Here is a 19,287-nt window from a genome sequence, read left to right as displayed (position 1 = left end):
CGAAGGACTCCTGGGGACAGGAACAGTGTCGCCACATGGCGGAAAGAACGCCGACGACGCCCCCGACGACGCCCCCAGCGACCCACCGTCAGAGGCTCGACCAGGCCGCGAAGCTGCTCCAGGTGCCTGGCCTCCGCCAGCATGCACAGCATGTTGGCGAGGTAGCAGAGCGCGCACACGATGCTGAGCGCGGCGATGTAGCGCTCCGACAGTGTGTCCGGGCCGGCGGCCACCTCGGCCAGGTGTGTGAGCCGCCGCGCTGTCTGGGAGAAGCAGGGCAACGGTGCGCAGTGGATTTGCCAGGAGACTAGGCGGCCTAAACTCCGGACGCGTTTTGAGCTCCAGAGTCGCTAAATGGGACTCGAACCGGACGTGTGGCCCCACCAATGGATTCCTCGTTCGGAGAGCAATCCATTGGTGGGGTCACACGTTCGGTTCGAGTCCCATTTAGCGACTCTGGAGGCCAAAACGCCCAGGGAGGCGCGGACGCACCAGCCTGTACGTGGACCAGAGGTTCAGGCCGATGGAGGCGCCGACCAGCAGCAGCGTGGAGCGCAGCGGGTGGAAGCACACCCTGAGCCTCGACGCCCAGCGCATCAGCGGGCTGAGCGGCACGCAGCCCTGCCAACGACAGCGACAAGACAGAGCGTTTCAACTTTAAAAGCCGAAAGTCCCCGCCCCGGTGGGGTGGCTCGCCGCGCGACTCTCGACTGGACTGACCAAGGCCTTCTTGTTGTCGAAGCAGGACACGACCTGGCCCCGGGGACTGGGCGGCGGCGAGGACCGTCCTGAAAGTTCGCCAGTCGGAATGGAAACAGCGGGGCAAATTGAGTTGATTCAGTTGGCGCGCAAAGTCCCCCACCCTTACTGCTCCACGCCGTCCACGTGACCGGGACCTGGAGGTACACGGCCGCCCCCAGCGCGATGGGCTGCAGCCCGTCGAAGAAGGGCACCCGCTTGTCGTCCGTCGGGGGCGTGTGGGTGCGGAGGTCCGGCACCGAGAACTGCAGCACCAGCCATCAGCAACAACAGCAGCAACGACAACGAATAGAGGGAAGGGAAGTACCGTCTGGAGAGTCGCCACGGAGGAGTAGCGCTGTCGCAGGGGGGACCCCATCGGGGCGGGCGCCACCTCGGAGCCCCTGGAGGTCGCCGACGACCCGGTCCCAGTGGAGATGGCCATGGCACTGCACTGCCAAGCCACGCCGTCAACTATAAAGCAGTGAACACTGAACACGGGCATTACAGGTGGGCCGGACGAAACGCTAAACGCAGGGGGCCATAAGAGAGGGCCACCCCACCAGCTTTGTCGGTGGGTGCTGTGCGTGTGTGTATGTGGGGTGGGGGGTGCTCGCAGTGCACAGTGCATTTATGACTTGAGCCCCGAACGCAGCCCAGTGCTTTGAGTCCGTTCCGCCATTTGCGTTTTTATTCTCCCTCTTCTGCTTAACTCTTGTGAGTTTCAAGCGGTGGTAAAACATTTTTTCCACTCGCGGCGGGGGAGGGGCGGGGGAAGGGGGATGCCTGGATGCCCAGTCGCCAACAATGGTCCTCAGTGCACCGCGGGCACCGCCCCTCCTTCCCCTGCCCCTTCCACCCCCGGCCACAACCCGAGGCAAATTCCCCGTGCCAGTGCCATACCACTCCATCGCGGCAACACTCCGCCATCCCGGTCGAGATGTGGTCCTACGGCGGCCGGCATGCCTGCAGGAAGCCAGGTGAGCGGGGAGGCGGCGGACCGCGGCAGAGTCGCGGGTCTGCAACCGGAAGACGAAGAAGGGACGGCGGTTCCGCATTGTAGGAGTAGGAAGGGAGCCGGCTTTGTGCACTCTGTGCGCGGCCAAGAGGCCAAGCGAGTCGGCGGCTGGAGCGCCGTGCTGGGTAGGCAACCCCCAGCTCTCGTGCGCAGCCGTGCTCAGGCGTTCCAGCCGAGGTGCCGGCAGGGTGCGGGAGGGTCTCTAGCTGCGGTCGACGTCTGGCAAAGCCAGGCAAAGCCCAGATTGCCGCGCGGGCAGGGCAGGCTTAGCGCCACTGGTGTGGCGGAAGTGTTTGCCTGCCTGCGGCGACACTGAGCGCGCTGCTTGGGCTGCTTTTGCCGCTGCCCGACCAGACGGCAACCCGGTGACCGGGGAGGGCTACGACGAGCCGCCAGAGCCTCGGCCGTTCCGGAAGCGCCGCGTCACCCCGAACACGGACATCCTCATCCCCGCGGCCCTGGCCTCCAGGGCGTTGCCGTACCTCGCCAACCTCCACATCCCCCCCGTGCCGTCCGTGCCGTCGCCAGCCGCGGCCCCGGGCGACCCAGGCGAGGCTCCTTGCTCGACGGCCGCAACGAGGGTCCCCGGGAAGTGCTCTGACCCTCGCCCTTCCCAGACAGGCTTCGTCGGCGACGAGCCCTCCTGGCGCGGCCCGGAGGCGCAGCTCGAGGACGTGGTGCCCGCGGCGCCGAGGCCGAGCGAGGACCGGCCGGACCAGCGGGCACTCGGGGACGTCCCGGAGGGCATCCCGGAGGACGTCCGCCCGCGAAGCCCGCCTCGCAGCACCCCGGCGCTGCGGGGCGCCGGCGAGGACGACGTCAACGCCGCCGTCTCCCAGAAGGCCCCGAAGGGCCACGCCGAGCCCCCGCGCCCCGAGGACCGGCCCGCCGCCGGCGTGTGCTCGGCCGACGCGCACCAGCAGCTCTCCCAGACGTGGTTCCCGTCGACGTCGAGGACGGCGTCGAGGTCGCTGGCGGCGAGGACGCCTCCTGGAGGACACTCTGCTGGGCTGTGGTAGCGCAGCGCCACTCTACCGTTAGCTAACATTCCGCGTTTCTTTGTTGTTATTGTTTGTAAAATCTTGTTTCAAATCGTGGCGCATTGTTGTACCTGGGAGCGTCAAGTGTAGTAGAGTCAGCAGCATAGCGAGGAAGGGGCGTTTTAATTAGTAAGGCACAAATAAGTTAACACATTTTATTTTTTACTTCTCCCAGCTATACAGAACAAATGTACACTATCAGAAGCAGTGGAGCGCAGCGGCTGCGGCCGGCCTTTGTAGTAAAATACCACTCCTACCACTCCTCACATTAATCACCAACAAAAATAAAAATACTTCCTTCATATTTAAAACTATTTATATGATCGTTTCTTCACTCACACACAACATGCTCAATTGCTAGTTTCACTATTTTGTTTCACTTACAATTTAATTTCTAAATTGTTATCAGCAGTACACATTATGAACCTTCCGGTCCCCAAAAATTTAGTTATTGTTGATCAAGAAAATTTTCTTCAAAAATCATCTGTTTTTTTTTTTTTTTGGAGAAACTTGGGATCAATTCAACAGGGTTGGTAAGGAACTGACTTAAGGAGAATTTTAAGTTGCACAAATGGTAATTGAAAAGCAGCTTAAGCTGAAAAGAGCTATAGCTACCAAACTGAGCTGAGGGAACATGTACTTACAAGTTTGATATAGGTTTATTAGATATTGCACCATAACACATTGACACCAGATTTCAACATCCAGACTTAACCCATCTTATCTGCCAATTGAAAGGAACATGTGTGTAACAATGATCAATCTATGGTCATTTACAAATGTGCCACCAATGAGTTCCAATTGATAACAATCACATAATTCTAAAATCTGTTTACACTCTAGAGCAAAATTAGATATTACTCATATCTAGACATTGCCTTGCTTAGTCGTAGAAACAATTTATGAGGAATTGACCCAACATCCGATCAAGAGTTTAGACCCAGCGATCAAGTTTTATAGATTTGTAGAAAAAATATTGTCTGGTCATAAGTTTTCCGTCATGTGTGAATTTTAAATGGGACTGGAAGCACTCCTGCAAAAACTTCAATGTTACAGGCAGTCAAGCAGCTATTTTGTTTTGGTGCTCCGCCTTCGAATGCACATTAAAGTACAAGGGTGCACACATGTCGACACATGTCCAAATCCACTAAGGCACTAAAACCAAACGGCAGGTAAAGGCCCACTACCATAACCCTAGTCACTGCCAGCGGAGAACAAGTGACCCAACAACCTGGTAATTAAATATCTCCATGGTCCCTCAAAACAAAATCTGAACGAAACAGAAAACACATCAACATGCCCCAAAGCAATTCTTATCATTCATAAGATGCAACACTAATTTTTTATTCATATTTCTTTGTTTTATGCCAATAAAACTAATAAAATTTTAACAGTGTATGAAAGGTTTACATGATTGCGCTTCCAAGTTTGGTTTCAGAAACTTTGTTAATAGAAAATTCATGACCATAGATTTCCCCAAAAGTCAGCAATAACAGACCACACAGAAGACAGGGTCTGCTTTAACGACGAATGCTAACTATGAGTGTAACAAATTTCTACTCAAATTAAGTACATGGGTTTTTATTTCTGTCAATCTGAAGTGCAACTTAGCAGAATTTCATTGATCAAACAAGATATGGTACACGTCTCATAAATCCCATAGATATCTTTTTCACTTTCAAATACTACTAGTCACTTTGAAAAAAAAAAAAAAACGGAAGAAAAATGAAAAGAAGTGAGAAAAAGTACATTTCTAGGAATAAACAGAAACAACAACACAATTAAAAACAAATCCCCACAATGCTAACACTTTACCTAATGACAAATGAAGTATCAAGTACACTTGGAAAAGAAGAGTAAACAAAGTTGTAAAATACTACAAAAGCGAAAGATACACTATGACTTAGATCCTCCAGCGGCAACAGACTTAACCCTTTACTGCACTAACGATTTCAATCAAAATATTGACTTTTTGCTTTTCTCAAAAATAATTTGCATTAACATATTACAGAGATGACGATGTTAATTTAACCAGGATTATTCCTCAGGTTCAGGAGCAGTGAAGGAGAAGCTCCCATTTCTGTATCAAAACTATGATTAGCATAATAGGTTTCGCTTACCACAATGAATGAAATAATTTTCCTATTGTTTGGTTCGCACTGCATTAAAGGGTCACAATTCTGCTCCATTATTCTCCAAACATAATTACATAACTAAGAGCCTTCTAATAGGCATAGAAATCCACAGCCTGTAACACGTGCAACAGTGTATGTAGCCTAAATTAATGTTAAACTTAACTTCCTTCCATAAATTCATTGAGAGCAATTCAATCTTAGTGCTGTACAACCAGGATGCTAGAAAGGATCTACATAACCTCAAGCTAATCACATCTCACTTCCATACAAACCAACAGTTCGGAGTTTGAGGAGCAAGCACCCACAACATATACAACAGAATGGCTCAGTGTGTTCACGATTTATGCTTTTTGCTATAATACTGGAGTCCTTATGATACTTGAAATTTTATAGTTGTCAGAAAACAGTTCAAAAAGCTCAATACCAAATTGAAAACATGCCACTTTAACTTGAGACATTAAAAACACGCCATACAAAAACAATTTGTTCAACGAAATTCTTCCAAGAAAAGATAGGAGTTAATGCTCAAACTATTGCAGAAAGCATAAATTGTATACAGGTTTGGAGCACGATTAACAACTTCATCATCATTTAATTCACTTTGCACACAGCTACAAAAACCAAATGAAAAGTTAGGGCAGTGAAATAATGATAATCCACATGAAGCAAAACGTTTATAATGGAGGGAAATAGAAAACATGAAATATGATCAAGGAACTACTTAGGTCACCACCCTAGAAAATAGCTCATTAAATAAAAACAAGAGAAAACAATTGTAAACATCAACAAACGGAACCGAATGAAACGGTCCTTTGGAATTATTTTAACAACCACGAATCACAATACAAATCAGTCTCGCTAGAAGTCGGCTATTACAATGCTTTTGAAAAGAAATAGAGGAAAAGGTTTCGAACTTTGCTGGCATATAAATGTGCAAGCCTTGAACTTCGCATTTCCTAACAGCTGCACATTAAAATGCAAAGTAAGAGTTGCAGAAAGATGGACTATTGATAAAATGCAAATCAAATATCATTGAGGTAAGGTATGGGATAAAAGAAATTACGTAAGTTCTAGTTATTTCCCTGAAAGGAGTTGGTAAGGTTCCACCACCAGCGCCAAAGAAGAAAATACGTACAAGACAGTACACTACATTACCAAATAAAGATCTGCATATTCATGAAGTATTTCAATGAGAATGTTATGCAGAATTACTTGACACTATTTAAAAATTTTGAACTACAACAGTTAGTTTTTTTTTGTTAGTATAAGTAACACACGTTAAGGGTGAAACAAACAGGCTGAAATATTTAAGAATCTTAGTAGTTTTATCAAAGTGCGCTGCTCTTTAAATAGTTTTATGCAATATTAGATTCTAAAAGAATGGGCATCAGCTATTCTGCTTATGGTAAACATCATTAACCCTAAGATAACCCACTTTCAGAGTCATGAAATTTAAGAGAAATTGAGAAACTGCATTAATTTTTGGTAGAACTCACAAAAATTCTTCACAGTAAACAGGTTTATATTTGGTTTAAGAGTTACAGAGAAACCTGCTTCTAAAAACAGTACACAACCACACCTGAAGACATTGAAGTACCACTTCACAAAATTGTGTTCCAGAACAGTTTGAAAAGTGATTTTGCTCCATGATGAGCAGGTGAAATGTTAAGTTAGTAACTGTCTAAAACTGATAACACAGTAATTGACACAGGGTGCATTGTTTATGATAGAAGCAATGTCATGATAAAATGAATACAGTATGTATGTTGTGGTAAGAAAAGCATGTGCCAAAGTCTTAGTCAAGCATGGCTATACTGTACCATGACCGCAACCCACAAGGAACAGGCCTAACTTTTGTTTTTGCAATGGTAACTCAACTCAAACACTACACAATAGCAGGAAGAAGAAAGTCTGATACTAATAATCCAATGCTCTGGTGCATTTACGTGCGAAAGAAGTGTAACTTAAACATTTCTTTAAACATTAAAGCCAATGACAATTATCACAAATCTCACCTTCCCATCACCTGAAACTAATTCACCCCAAAGACACGCATATTGTTCACAATCCTACACATGAATGTAACGCATACATATGCACAAGTGTTCAGCTCAAGTGACATGCATAAAATAAATACAAACACGTCTTGATTTTCCTAATTTCTGAATCACCTTCTTGAAGTTAGATCTTGTTCACGACTCTTAAGCAGAGACTCCATTGATGGTGACAAATGGAAAACCAGGATTGTTTACTTAGATTGTTCAAATCCAAAACATGCCTCCAACATCACCTCACTTCAGCAGACATTTGTCTATGCATTGGCCTTACTACACTAAAATTGTTTTGGCTCCAAATGTTGACACTGAAGACATTAAAATGGTTTAAAATAATAGAAACAGAGAATAGTACAAGCTTTGTTCAGAGTAGTCGATTTATCACCAGTAGAGGAACCTTAAAATTATAATTTAACAATAAAAAAAAGAAGAGAAAAAGAGAAAAGAAAAACAGTTTAAAAATGCTGGAGGATGAATTCTCTTGTGACTTGTGTAACAACTCGTACATCTTACCAGAAAAAGCATCACCCCAGACTGTATAAAAACACATACAAAACACCTCATGACATTTTAAAAACTGGGGAACAGTAAGCCTGGCAACTTCAATAAGGAAACATTAGATTTATAATACCACAGAGTTTATAAAGCATTACGTGGCTAACATCACATTGATTTGTGTTGTTAAACTCCAAGTAAAATAGACAGATGATGAAAATGGTCACAGGCCACTCAGTTCGTTTGTGGAAGTTGCATCACTATTATCACTGGCTTGGCTAAATAAGAGCATTTTATACACAAAGGCATGGATGCACTTTTGTTCTACAATATAAACAACTCATTTAAAAAGTGATAGGTCTTGCACTGCACCGGTGATTCCATGTTGGCCATTGCCACAGCATTTGAGGAAAATAATTTAAATGCTAAGCTCACAAGACAATACAACCAACTTCTTTTTCAAACAGGAAAATAAAAGATTGACCACTCACATATACTATTTACGTAATCCAACAATAACTTCACAGTTCATAAATTACACTAGGAAACTTAAGCTACATAAAATAAAACAAATTCAGCTTTTCTTTTAGTGTAGTAGTGAAAGGGAACAGAAGTGCTTGGAGACATTTCAATTTGCCTTCAATCACATAAATCACATTTCCTCAGAGAACTTGAGGATTATCAGGGAGATCTACCAGCTGACACTGCTCAAGAAACAAAACGAAACAAAATTCAAAAATTCTGAATCTTGCGTCAAGATTATTATTTTCCTTTTTGCTTTACAAGTCAAAGAATGTCAACAAAATAAAATAAATAAATCACAATTTTGGTACAGGCAACACAAAATTCGAGGACTACATAGCAGGCTAGGTAGGAATAGCTGAGAGCCATTCTTGGTCAAAACTAGAAAAGGAAACAAAAGTTGCAGTAAACAATATGGATATGACATATTCACAGCATTGCTTGGAAGTAGGGATTAGACTAACTGTGAAAGAAGCACTTATAAACAGTAAACAGCCTACAAGAGTACGCAACAGCCATGTCACAGTCAATTAGTTCAACACAAACCATTAATTCAAAAGTAAGTCTGAACATCTCTGAACATCTTTCCATTTGAGTGTTTTAAACACAAGAGTCAAATGAGGAAAAAAATAATGAAAGCAAATGGTGAAATGTTCCCCTAAAAAAGCAATAACAAGAGAACATCAACTCATCTCAACCAAACTGGACTTGGTGTCTGATCTGCACTTGCATCAATCCAAAAATTTTCATAAAAATCTTGCAGTTTATCTGAGTGAGTTGGTGTCCCAATCTCTTCTGAGGTTGTGGTTACTAATGAAACCAATTAATTGAAAACAATAAAAGACTTCCCGCCTGGGAGGGTGTCCCTTTCGACATTCTTATAAAAATGTTTGATGGGTGATTAAACAGTGACTGTTTTTGATTAGTACAAAGAAATAAGAGAACCACATCCTCAGAGGAGAAACAGAACTACAAACTAAAATATTCATACAATAACAACATGATGAGGTACCGGTACCGTTTAGTCAGACTAGTGAGACACCCCCGCTACGGTTTCTTGTCTGCCCATTAGTGGTTCATTTAAAAGCGGCACTTCACACTGCAAATAACTGTCCTCACATCTACTTGAGCGACGCTGCACAGATGTTGAAGGTAAACCTGTAGAACCTGATGATTGAGACGATGATGATGAGGCTGTCGTGGTATTAGCTGCTTCACAGCTTTCGGTAGTAGTTGCCGTTTGTTGGGCAGAACCCACAGCAGCAGACGAGCTACCAGTACTCCCTGTATTTCCGGTTCCCCCAGTGGTTGAGGAGGTTTCAGTATGTGACACATCACCCTCTGGTTGTAACTTGAGAGCCACAACCAGATCATGAAGGATCTCTGTTTCCTTGGAATCAATTAGGCAGAAACGAGCATTAAATAGAGTAAGATGTGCAAACACGCAGTTGAGATGTGCATGGAGGTTCAGCAGCACCACCTCCCGAAAGTGGCAGTGGTAAAGGTGAGCCAATACATGGAATAGAAGCCGCAATATTTTCCTGACAATTGATTCAAATGAACTAGGAAAATCATTGGCTGCAACAAAAGGAAAGGAAAAATGAGGAAACGCTGAAATATGTTTAGTGGAATAGTTAAAAGGTCAGGAATTGGAGTATGCATAGCTACACTTACCATACTTAGTTGGAAATATACTTTCATCACTGATAGTTTTTTGGGTAAATGTCATCACATAGTCAATATACTGGGGAGCAGCGACACGGGTTTTCTTGCCTTTTTCATCAAACCATAGGTATGTTCTGAAAATAAAACAACAAGAAATGTTAATTGCGAACCAATTCTACCCAAGCACAATTATAAAAGCAGTTATCATCTGTTTCAACAGAAAAACTGACCTGAGGCCGGGTCCTGTCATCTCAGGACATCCCGACATCGTGCAAAACTCTGATATTGTGCCATATATTAAGTTTATATGGTCAAAAAACGCTAAAGCTGGAAAACAAAATGAAAAATGTTACACATTGAAATGGGTGAAACCCACAGTACATGAGGAATCAGAAAGGCATTAATAAGACATACTATGAGATGCTAGCCACTCGTTGTAATCTAGACCGGGAGGGAGTTCCAGTAATACTTGTAAGTCGATGTCAGGACACTTTCGTTCTAGAAGCCCCTCCTCCAAGTATAGTTTCGGGTCGTCTGAACACAATGATGATAGCTCCCGGTCTTTCCGTCTCGCCTTCCTGTCAACAAACCAAACAAAAAAAAAAAACGTGTTAGCATATACCGACTCCAACTCATCAGAGAACTTTGGGTCCACAGTTTTGACAGCTTGGCGCTAAACCTAACAACATGGCTCCACATTCAACAGGTCATCAACAAAGCCAACACTCCCACGGCAACATGAAAATTTGACGCATTTCGGGTGCGTGAATTCACCAGTGGCGGGAGAGTCTGTGCATCCGATTGAACATGGCGTGGCGTGGACTGGCGTGGACTTGGCCCACGGGACTACAGTGATGGGGCGAGCCCCCGAGGCCTCCGAGCCCCGTCTCGGCCTGGGCTCTGCACCCCTTCCCCCTCCTCCCCCTGACCGCCCCTTATCACTGGCCGGCATTAGGCCAGCTACTGACCAACACAGCAAGTCAAACCGAGACGGACCACGACGCGAACTCGTTGCCCAGCCCGCAACCAGGGCTACCAGGGCTGTCGAAGCGACGACCTAACCTAACCTAACCACTGCCCTGCGCTCTACACGCATCAAATTTCATTTTCCCACCGGCCCTTCCACATGGAATAAAGGTCAATCAATTTCCCCCCGTCTCGCCATCCTTTTCTTTACCAAAACAGAAAAAGAAGACAAAATATGCTGCGTCATTATCTCACTGACACCATGCATCTTACAATCTCCACTCGCATCTGCAGAGCACGCGTCTTAAAAAAACTACCACAGCTTAATAAACATTGCAAAGCGACTCGCGGGATGCGCTTCCATCTTCATTCTGCGAATGCCCCCAAAAAAACTGACCTTATCTGGATCTGGGTCGTTAAAAGTATCGAGAGGAGAAAAAGTACTGAGTGGACGACAAAACCCACACCCAGGTTCGGAAGGGCGACCATCCTTCAGCAGTGCCTCCCGGGCCGCCCCTGTGACCCTGTCGTTCGGAAACAAGGCCGGAAATGGAAACTGAAATGAGGTTCGGGCGGTGGAAAGGGGGGGGGGGCGGGGGTAAATGCGCGGCCCTGCGCACCTGCACGCCCCCGAGTCAAATGGGGACTCATCCCGAAGCGCTTTCGTCACCGTGTTTGGGTGCGAGAGAGAGAGAGAGGGTGAGAGAGAGAGAGAGAGAGAGAGAGAGAGAGAGAGAGAGAGAGAGAGAGAGAGAGAGAGAGAGAGAGAGAGAGAGAGAGAGAGAGAGAGAGAGAGAGAGAGGGGAGAGAGACGAAACTAGACGAAACGACTCTTCAGAATCAGTGAGGATCGGACCGCCCTCCGCGCGGCGGCGCCGGCAGCCAATAAGACGAGCAGAAAGCGCCCTCCCGCATAAAAAGAAACGAAGTTGACCAAAAGAAAGAGATTCAAGTGAAAAAACCTTCAGATTCAATATTTGCTGATTCAATTATAGGAAGGGGACGTGGCCAACGTTGCGCCGACAGTGCACTGACAGTGCACTGCAGGGCATGCGAGTGCGAGAGAGACAGACGGCCGGCACCGTGTTCAAACAAATGTGACTCAATCGGCATCGTAACGAATGTGACTCCGTGCACGAGTTAGGTATAACGCGCAGCGCACAGCCTCCCAGTGGTGTTGCGTTTTTGCGGTCCTGAGGGGTGGCGTCGGAGGGGGCGGAACCAGGCGGTTAGAGGGGGTGGATCAGGGGGCGATCCCGCCCGGCCGGGGCTAGCAGCGTGCTAGCAGGGCCGCCAGGGCCGGCGCCACCCCACGGCGTCTAGCGCGTCTAGCGTCTAGCGCGTCTACTCTGGCAGGGCGGAACAGGCGAACCGGTTGCGAGCGGTGCTGCCGAGCCGAGCCGAGCGCGCCGCCCGGCCGAGCCGAGCCGAGCGGGCTGGGCCCGAGCCTTTGCCCGAACCGGGCGCGAACCCCGCGCCAGGCCCTCGCATGGAGGCACTAGTCATCTCGTTGCGGCAGAGTGACGAAGGGACTGCAGCTCGCCCTCCAGTCCAGCCCCTGCAGTGCAGGCCCACGTCGCACGGGACCCTCTGGCGGCCCCCTAGCCAGCTAGAAGAGTCTGTCTCTGTCGCGCTCATGAGGCTCTCCATAAGGGTGCGAGAGAGACGGGGCGCTCGTCCGGATCGCTCGACGGACCCCGAGGGGGACCAAACAATTGCAGGGAAGCCGAGGGAAGCCTGCAGTTCGGGAACACGGCCCAGCCGAGCCGGGCCAGCCTCCGAAAAGTCGTGTCTGACTGCGGAGAGCTCTAGAGTCGCTAAATGGGACTCGAACCGAACGTGTGACCCCACCAATGGATTGCTCTCCGAACGAGGAATCCATTGGGGGGGTCACACGTTCGGTTCGAGTGCCATTTAGCGACCCTGGAGCTCAAAACGCGCCTAGAGCTTCCCACCGGCGCCATCGCCCCTTCTCCGCCACTCCAAATCGAAAATCGACCCGCGAGGCCCACGCCTTGCCTTCGACGGCCCCAAACTTCGCCGGCGGCGCGTTCAAAGTTTGGCATGAAAAATTAAAACGCCGCCTGCTGGCCGGTTCCGTGTAAACTCGCTCAATCACTGTCCGGGGCGCGGCGGGGCGCGGCGGGGCACGACCGCCGCGGTGGGGCCCCATCCCATATTGGAAGGGCACGCCCAAATGGGTCATACCGTCCCACAAACCTCGCCAGCTTCCCACTTTTCCGACGAGAAAGGGAAAATTCCACGCAGAGCAAACCATTTTTCCCAGTGGAATAAATTATACAGGCACAAGCAAACGGAGAAACTCGTTTGAGGACTCATTGCGCAGACGAGCCTGCCGTGTATAATTGGTGGTGATCGCACCAAGGCGCCGGCCGAGGCGCGGCGAGAAAATGACGCACAACACTGTATCTCGCGTCGCAGCTCCGCACAGTTACAGGAAGTGCCTTCACTACTGTACCGCCCAATGCGCCATCCGGCCGCCGCGGGACATCCCGCCAGAAGACCGGTGGAGGCGGCCAAAACTCTAGACGCGTTTTGGGCTCCAGAGTCGCTGAATGGGACTCGAACCGAACGTGTGACCCCACCAATGGATTGCTCTCCGAACGAGGAATCCATTGGTGGGGTCACACGTTCGGTTCGAGTCCCATTCAGCGACTCTGGAGCTCAAAACGCGTCTTGAGTTTTGGCCGCGGCTGCGCTGCCGCCATGCGTCCTTGCGGCGGCCGGCTCGGCGGCTTGTGCGGGTGGCCGACCTCGCTCGGAGTATCTCGCGCGGAAGGCAGATAAGGAAGATAGGCCTGCGCGATGACTCACACGCACCACGGCCAGCCCAACTTGATCGTTTTTGAACCGCCCCAAACTGCGCCCAAGTGCAGCCAAGCTGCAGCCTCAAAGGCAATCCAAGCGTCCATCAATTCGTTTCAGTTGCAGTCGCAGCGCGCTCAAGTGTAAACGGGCAAGATATGAACGTCAGTCCGCCGGACGGTTGGCCAGGTGCATCATAGAACACGTGCAAGTGCTGCGGGCGGGGCGGGGCGGCTCCATCCGGTACAGCCATAAGCTGCGCTGCACAGGGCCCCAGCGACCGGTGGGGGCGGTCAAAACCGACGCGTTTTGAGCCCCAGAGTCGCTAAACGGGACTCGAACCGAACGTGTGACCCCACCAATGGACTGCTCTCCGAACGAGGAATCCATTGGTGGGGTCACACGTTCGGTTCGAGGTCCGTTTAGCGACTCTGGAGCTCAAAACGCGTCTGGCGTTTCGGCCGCCGCCACCGGTCTCCTGGCAAATCCACTGTAAAAAGCAGCCGGGCAGGGCGGGCACGAAGGGCAGCTCAGCAAGCCGCTTTGTGTCGGACACGGCGACTCGGTCGCAATGACGTCATCGGCCGCCCTTTGCTAGGGCTTCATGCAGGCCATGATGCACCAGCCCTCTGCCTCCGCCCTGCCATAAAGCGCGCTGTCTCCGTCGCCTCGTGGGGGCGCGAGAGAGACAGAGCGCGCGGCTCGGCAGGTGGGGGAAGGGAGAGGCCCCAGCGATTATTCGGCCCGCGCTGCGATCATTAGCTCCGTCACCCAATACGTTGGTGGGTAGATCCTTTACAACCCCCTGCCCTGCGCCTACCCTCTTTCTCCTCGCCGGCCGGCCGGGCAGAGACGCGGACAGGCAGACAGACAGAACCGGAACAGGACCAACCAACCAACCACCCCCGAAAAAAAAACAAGGGGGGATTAAAGGCCGGCCACAGAATGCAAACCATCCCAGCGATAAAAAAAAATTCCGCGTCGTTTCCTTTATCCGCAGATTCCACAGAAAAAAAATGAAAAAACTTAACAAGACACGACGATATTTCTCCCCCAGCGCGGAGTTCTGACTCGTGTTATACACCCCCGTGCCGGGCCGCCCCCTCCCCCCCACCCCATGGCCTACGCCACTCCGGCCAACAAATGGCACCTCTTTCCGACAAGCAGGCGAAAGGGAGAGAGAGAGGGGGGGGGGGCACTGTAAAGGCCCTCCCACAAGGGCGGAGGGAAGAGGCAAGGAAAAAGCGGAGACAAGCGACGCGAAAAGTGATACTACAACGGCGGCGCACCAAGTTTTAAGCAGTCCAGGTTGAGGGCGGCCGGAAAGAATGGGGGTGAGTCACACTGTAAGGGGGTGGGGCGGAAGGGGGATGGGGGCGGGCTGGGACCGCCCTTGACCTCGGCATGGAAAGCGCAGTGGAGTGGAGTGGGGGGGGGGGGGGGGGGGTCCACGGGAAAGGCCAGTAAAACTCAAACCGGCCCCTTTATGCCGGAGCGTAACTGAAACCGCCCCGCGGGACCCATCGCGTACTCTCCGTCACGTCTGCTCAATAAAACAAAAACCTCAGTTTCGCCAACCCCGAGCGACAGCATTTAGACGCGTTTTGAGCTCCAGAGTCGCTAAGTGGGACTCGAACCGAGCGTGTGACCCCACCAATGGACTGCTCTCCGAACGAGGAATCCATTGGTGGGGTCACACGTTCGGTTCGAGTCCCATTTAGCGACTCTGCAGCTCAAAACGCGTCCGGGATTTTGACCGCCTGCGCCGGTCTTCCGGCCCACTGTGCAGCAGGCCGATATGACAATTTGACGGTGACGCGTCTCGTCTGGCGGCGGCCAGGCCGGACATGGCGTTCACACCGCCCCGGACGATATTGAGGGGTGGGGTGGCCCAAGGCTGGGCGTCCAGGGGGAGGGGGTGCATGCAGGGGATGAGCCCGACGCGGCTCGACGCGCCCAGCCGGCGCCACCGGGATCCTTTGACTCCCCCCCCCCCAATTCAATCCAGATAGCCGCGCCACCACCGCCGCGGCCAATCACAACGACGCGCCCCCACTTTAAAACTGTCTCGTCCGAAATTCGCGACGCGAGGAGGCCAAGAACAACAAGCGCCTCACAGTCGTGATGAGGTCGGCCAGGCTGTGGCGCCCCGTCTCTCTCGCACTCGAGGGAAGTCCCGTGCTGCGGTGCGAGCGAGGCAGCGCGAACCCCCCCAAGGACCAGCATCCCCTGAAATCCCCGAGGACGGCCGCAGCCGCGCGGCCCCGTGCTTTGCATACAGACAAACCGTTGGGGGGGGGGGGGGGGGGGCACGCCTCCGGCCAAGGCAGCCAACCAAAAGGCGCCGCGGGAAAAAAAGCAGCCGTGGGAAAGGCCCGCAAACCGGGCCGGGTTCGAACCCCGGACCGTCCGCACTCAATGAGCCAACACAAGTCCTTGCCCCAGTCCTCGCCGGCCCCTTGTGCTGCATGCCTGGTCGATAGAGCCGCATTTGGGCTGCTACCATGCTGCTACACTGTCTGCAGCTCGTCGTCGCGCTGTCTCTCTCGCACGCGGGGTGTCGCCAGCCGACCAGGGCACTGCTCGGAGTCAAACTGCGCCGAGGTGCTGAAAGCCATCCCCGGATGAATGCCATCTTCGCCTGCGACGCAAGCTGGACTCGGCACTGGAGGAAGGCCCCGTGCCTAAACGCCCAATTTTCCTGTTGGGGCCGCCGCACCACTGAGAGTAAAACACCGCGACAGCCAAACACAAACACACATGGCCATTCGAGCTCGTGTGTGTGAGAGAGAGCATGCATGTGTGCTGTATCTGTCGCATAGGCAAACACACAGCTCGCGAGAGAGAGAGAGCCTCTTTATCGTACGGGTAGCTTGGCAAGCCTGGCGCATTTTAACGCGCGCGTTCAAACGTTCCGACGCGCCAGCCAAACGGTTCGGCCGAGTCGATATCTCGAGTCGCGAGTGAATCGGACGTCCAGACTCGCCGAGTCTTATCGCGCACAGTCACGTCCTTCAAGAAGGAAAAAAAAAAGAAAATAAAAACAGAACAAAACCAAATGAAGGCGAAAAAAAAAAACAACATCCCACAAGGCGGAGAAAGAGTTGTCCGTCTTAATTAATGAAAGCCAAACAAGCGGATGGCTGAAACGGCGCGGTCAGTCTGTCCCTCAGCCAGTCTGGCCCACTGTGCAGTGCCACCCCACAATTGGCTGGAAAGGTGGAGGGGGGGGGGCGGAGGGAGCGAACAGTGGCAGCTGGCGGCGGCGCCAAGACGGCCCGGAGTAAGCAGATAGCAGTGGCGCGGCACGGCACGTGCCACTTTTAGAGTGTGTGAGCAAACGCAAAATTTAGGAAAAAAAAAGAACCGTGCGAAAAAGTGGAAATAAAAAGCTCACTCAACAAAGCTGACCGAGATCGTATCATTTAAATCCCGCGAGTCCGTTCAATTAATTTTTAAAAACAAGACACTTTTTTCTTTTTTATGCCCAGCCGACGCCGCTTGCTCTTCCAGGAAGCCCTCCTTTTCCAGTCGGCTAGACACACCGCGGGGCAGTTAGGCCCTTGGTCGATACGCCGTCGGGGCGGCCAGGCCGGGCCGGCCAGCCAGTCCCACCTAACCGCTGCAGCTTCGATCAACCTCTCGCAAGTGCGGCGCCAAGTCAGGCAAGACGGACAGACAGACGGATGGACAGACAGACAGCTAGACAGACAGACAGAAGGAAAGACAGGCAGACGGACAGACAGACAGCTAGACAGACAGCTAGACAAAGAGACAGCTAGACAGACAGCTAGACAGACAGACAGACAGAAGGAAAGCTAGACAGACAGACAGAAGGAAAGACGGACAGACAGGCAGAGACAGCTAGACAGACAGAACGAAAGACAGGCAGGCGGGCCGTGGAGGGCCGTGCCAAAACGGATGGGAGCAAAAGTTCTAATTCAGGTCCGTCATGGCGATGCCTGACGATGCCTGGCGGTGCCATTGGCGGTGCCACCAGTCCGCCCCGCCACGCGACCAGAGTACTCCTACGTCAGGCCGCCCATTCATGAGGCCGAGGCCGACCTGCCCTAGGCGGCCCTAGTCGGGGTTCGAGTCCCAGTCGCCCCCAACGATGGGACCAAGTGGGGTACAATGTACTGCATGACCCCCCCCCCCTTTCTCCCATCAAAACAGATTAATTAGGTGCTTCATTAGAGACACCGATTTTTTTCTATCAAAAATGAGATAATGCTTACTACTTAGTTTGGTCGCACTGCTTGTCATCTAATGAAAACAAATCCCAGCTCCACTGTAAAAATTTACAGTGCACCAGCCCTTAGGGTGACACATTAGCTACCAATGGAAAGGCAAGCTGAATATAGACACCTAAGAGCAACGGAGAAGGAAAACACAGAGTTTCTCAAGAGGCAGAATGGGACGCAGTAGGGGAAGCTTCACTGATAATGCAATGTGTCTTATCAATTTGCTCATGGAAGTGAGTAATCAAAAGATGACACGTAAAACACAATAAAAGATGTTTTCTCTCCTGATGTGCCAAAACATTGAAACTTGCAGAAATACATTTTTTGTCTTATTGAGCTGAGTGCATAGCAAAAACATTTAAAAAAAAAACAAAAAAACATGTTTTGTCACTCTTCTAGAATTTTTTACTTTAAAAAAATCTGTTTACTGCTATTATTATAAAATATAGTGACAATAAGTTTGAACATGGAGGACACTAAGTATGAAGTTCTCCAATGACAAAGAAACCTATGACATAATTATTCAAAATTTCATCAGCATTAAAAAAAAGGTAAAAATTGCACAGGCAATTAAGCGCAAAAGAACTAAAATTAACTGTCAGTAGTGGAAAAGTGAGTGCCTTAAAATGCAGACTCTTCACATCACAGGTAAACAAAAATTGGTCCTCAGACACTTGGTAAGAGTCAGAATAAAACTGTGAATGGCTTCTAATTAGTTGATGGGATTGAAATCCATTATACTTTCTAGAAGGCAGCCAAGTATATGCTAAAAAATTATAACTAGCCCCTTATCTATTCCTATCAAAACCAGACAATAACCCCAATGATTGCACAAAGTTGCTACAATGTAGAGCACACACTCAGCCCAAGGCACACAAATGCCATTGTTCACAAAAAACAGAGGAGTTTTGAGGGCAAAGGAAATGTCACAAGGCAGACACTAATAGCCCAGGAAAATGTGAACAAGATACAATAGTGCACAACTCATACCCTCCTTCAAAAAGACCCATGATCAACTTTTACCCCATCAGTGGCCTTTCACCAGCTCCAAAACACAGGCCAACTCCAAGCACACGCACACCAGGGGCATGCAAGTGTTTTGGTGGGCACACACAATTCCAAATTACAGTGTCCATTTTTCTCATTAAAAATAGGCAATAAATCCGTCGTTATTTTGACAAGCTAAAATAGAGGCTCGAATGTAGCCCTTTGTGCTGTACTCACCCCATAAACCAGTCCACAGTGTCACGCAGGTACTCTGGTAGCCTATCCAGCTTGAATGATTTCTGGGAATATTCACCACGATGAAATGGTAATTTTAAATAAATACGGATCTGCTATTCACGCAATAACACAAAAAATCTGACATGGCGTCCCGTTTCTGAAAATATCTGTAGCACGGCCTTCTGGATGGTGGAAACACTTGCTCAAATCCCAGGACAAATATCTCACTGGAAATCCGCGCGATGGCGACAGCGACAACAACAAATAGGGGTTCTATTCCGCGGGGAGCGACGCAGATCACACGGTGTTACTTGTAAACAGAAGGACCCCCTGTGGTGTCCTCGCGACTCCGACTTGTCT

General features: G+C 50.0%; 1 protein-coding gene across 2 annotated transcripts; it reads right to left on the bottom strand.

Moving 5' to 3' along the window:
* Positions 1–2,937: 2,937 nt before the first annotated feature.
* Positions 2,938–19,150, bottom strand: LOC117648602 (MOB kinase activator-like 2). 2 transcript variants are annotated; one of them, XM_034391182.1, is made up of 5 exons: positions 18,928–19,150; positions 10,082–10,245; positions 9,898–9,994; positions 9,677–9,801; positions 2,938–9,580 (listed from the first exon to the last, which is right to left on the bottom strand). In XM_034391182.1, exons 1-5 carry the CDS (start codon positions 18,930–18,932, stop codon positions 9,033–9,035), a joined length of 939 nt encoding a protein of 312 aa, XP_034247073.1. In that variant the 5' UTR covers positions 18,933–19,150; the 3' UTR covers positions 2,938–9,032. The 2 variants fall into 2 exon arrangements, with proteins under 2 accessions (XP_034247073.1, XP_034247072.1); XM_034391181.1 differs by lacking the exon at positions 18,928–19,150 and adding an exon at positions 10,442–10,542.
* Between the last annotated feature and the right edge of the window lie 137 nt (positions 19,151–19,287).

Source organism: Thrips palmi, unplaced genomic scaffold (genome assembly GCF_012932325.1).
Source record: "Thrips palmi isolate BJ-2018 unplaced genomic scaffold, TpBJ-2018v1 HiC_scaffold_3, whole genome shotgun sequence".
Taxonomy (NCBI): domain Eukaryota; kingdom Metazoa; phylum Arthropoda; class Insecta; order Thysanoptera; family Thripidae; genus Thrips; species Thrips palmi.
Note: the sequence above shows the minus strand (reverse complement) of the source record. Positions and strands in the feature narration are given on the sequence as shown.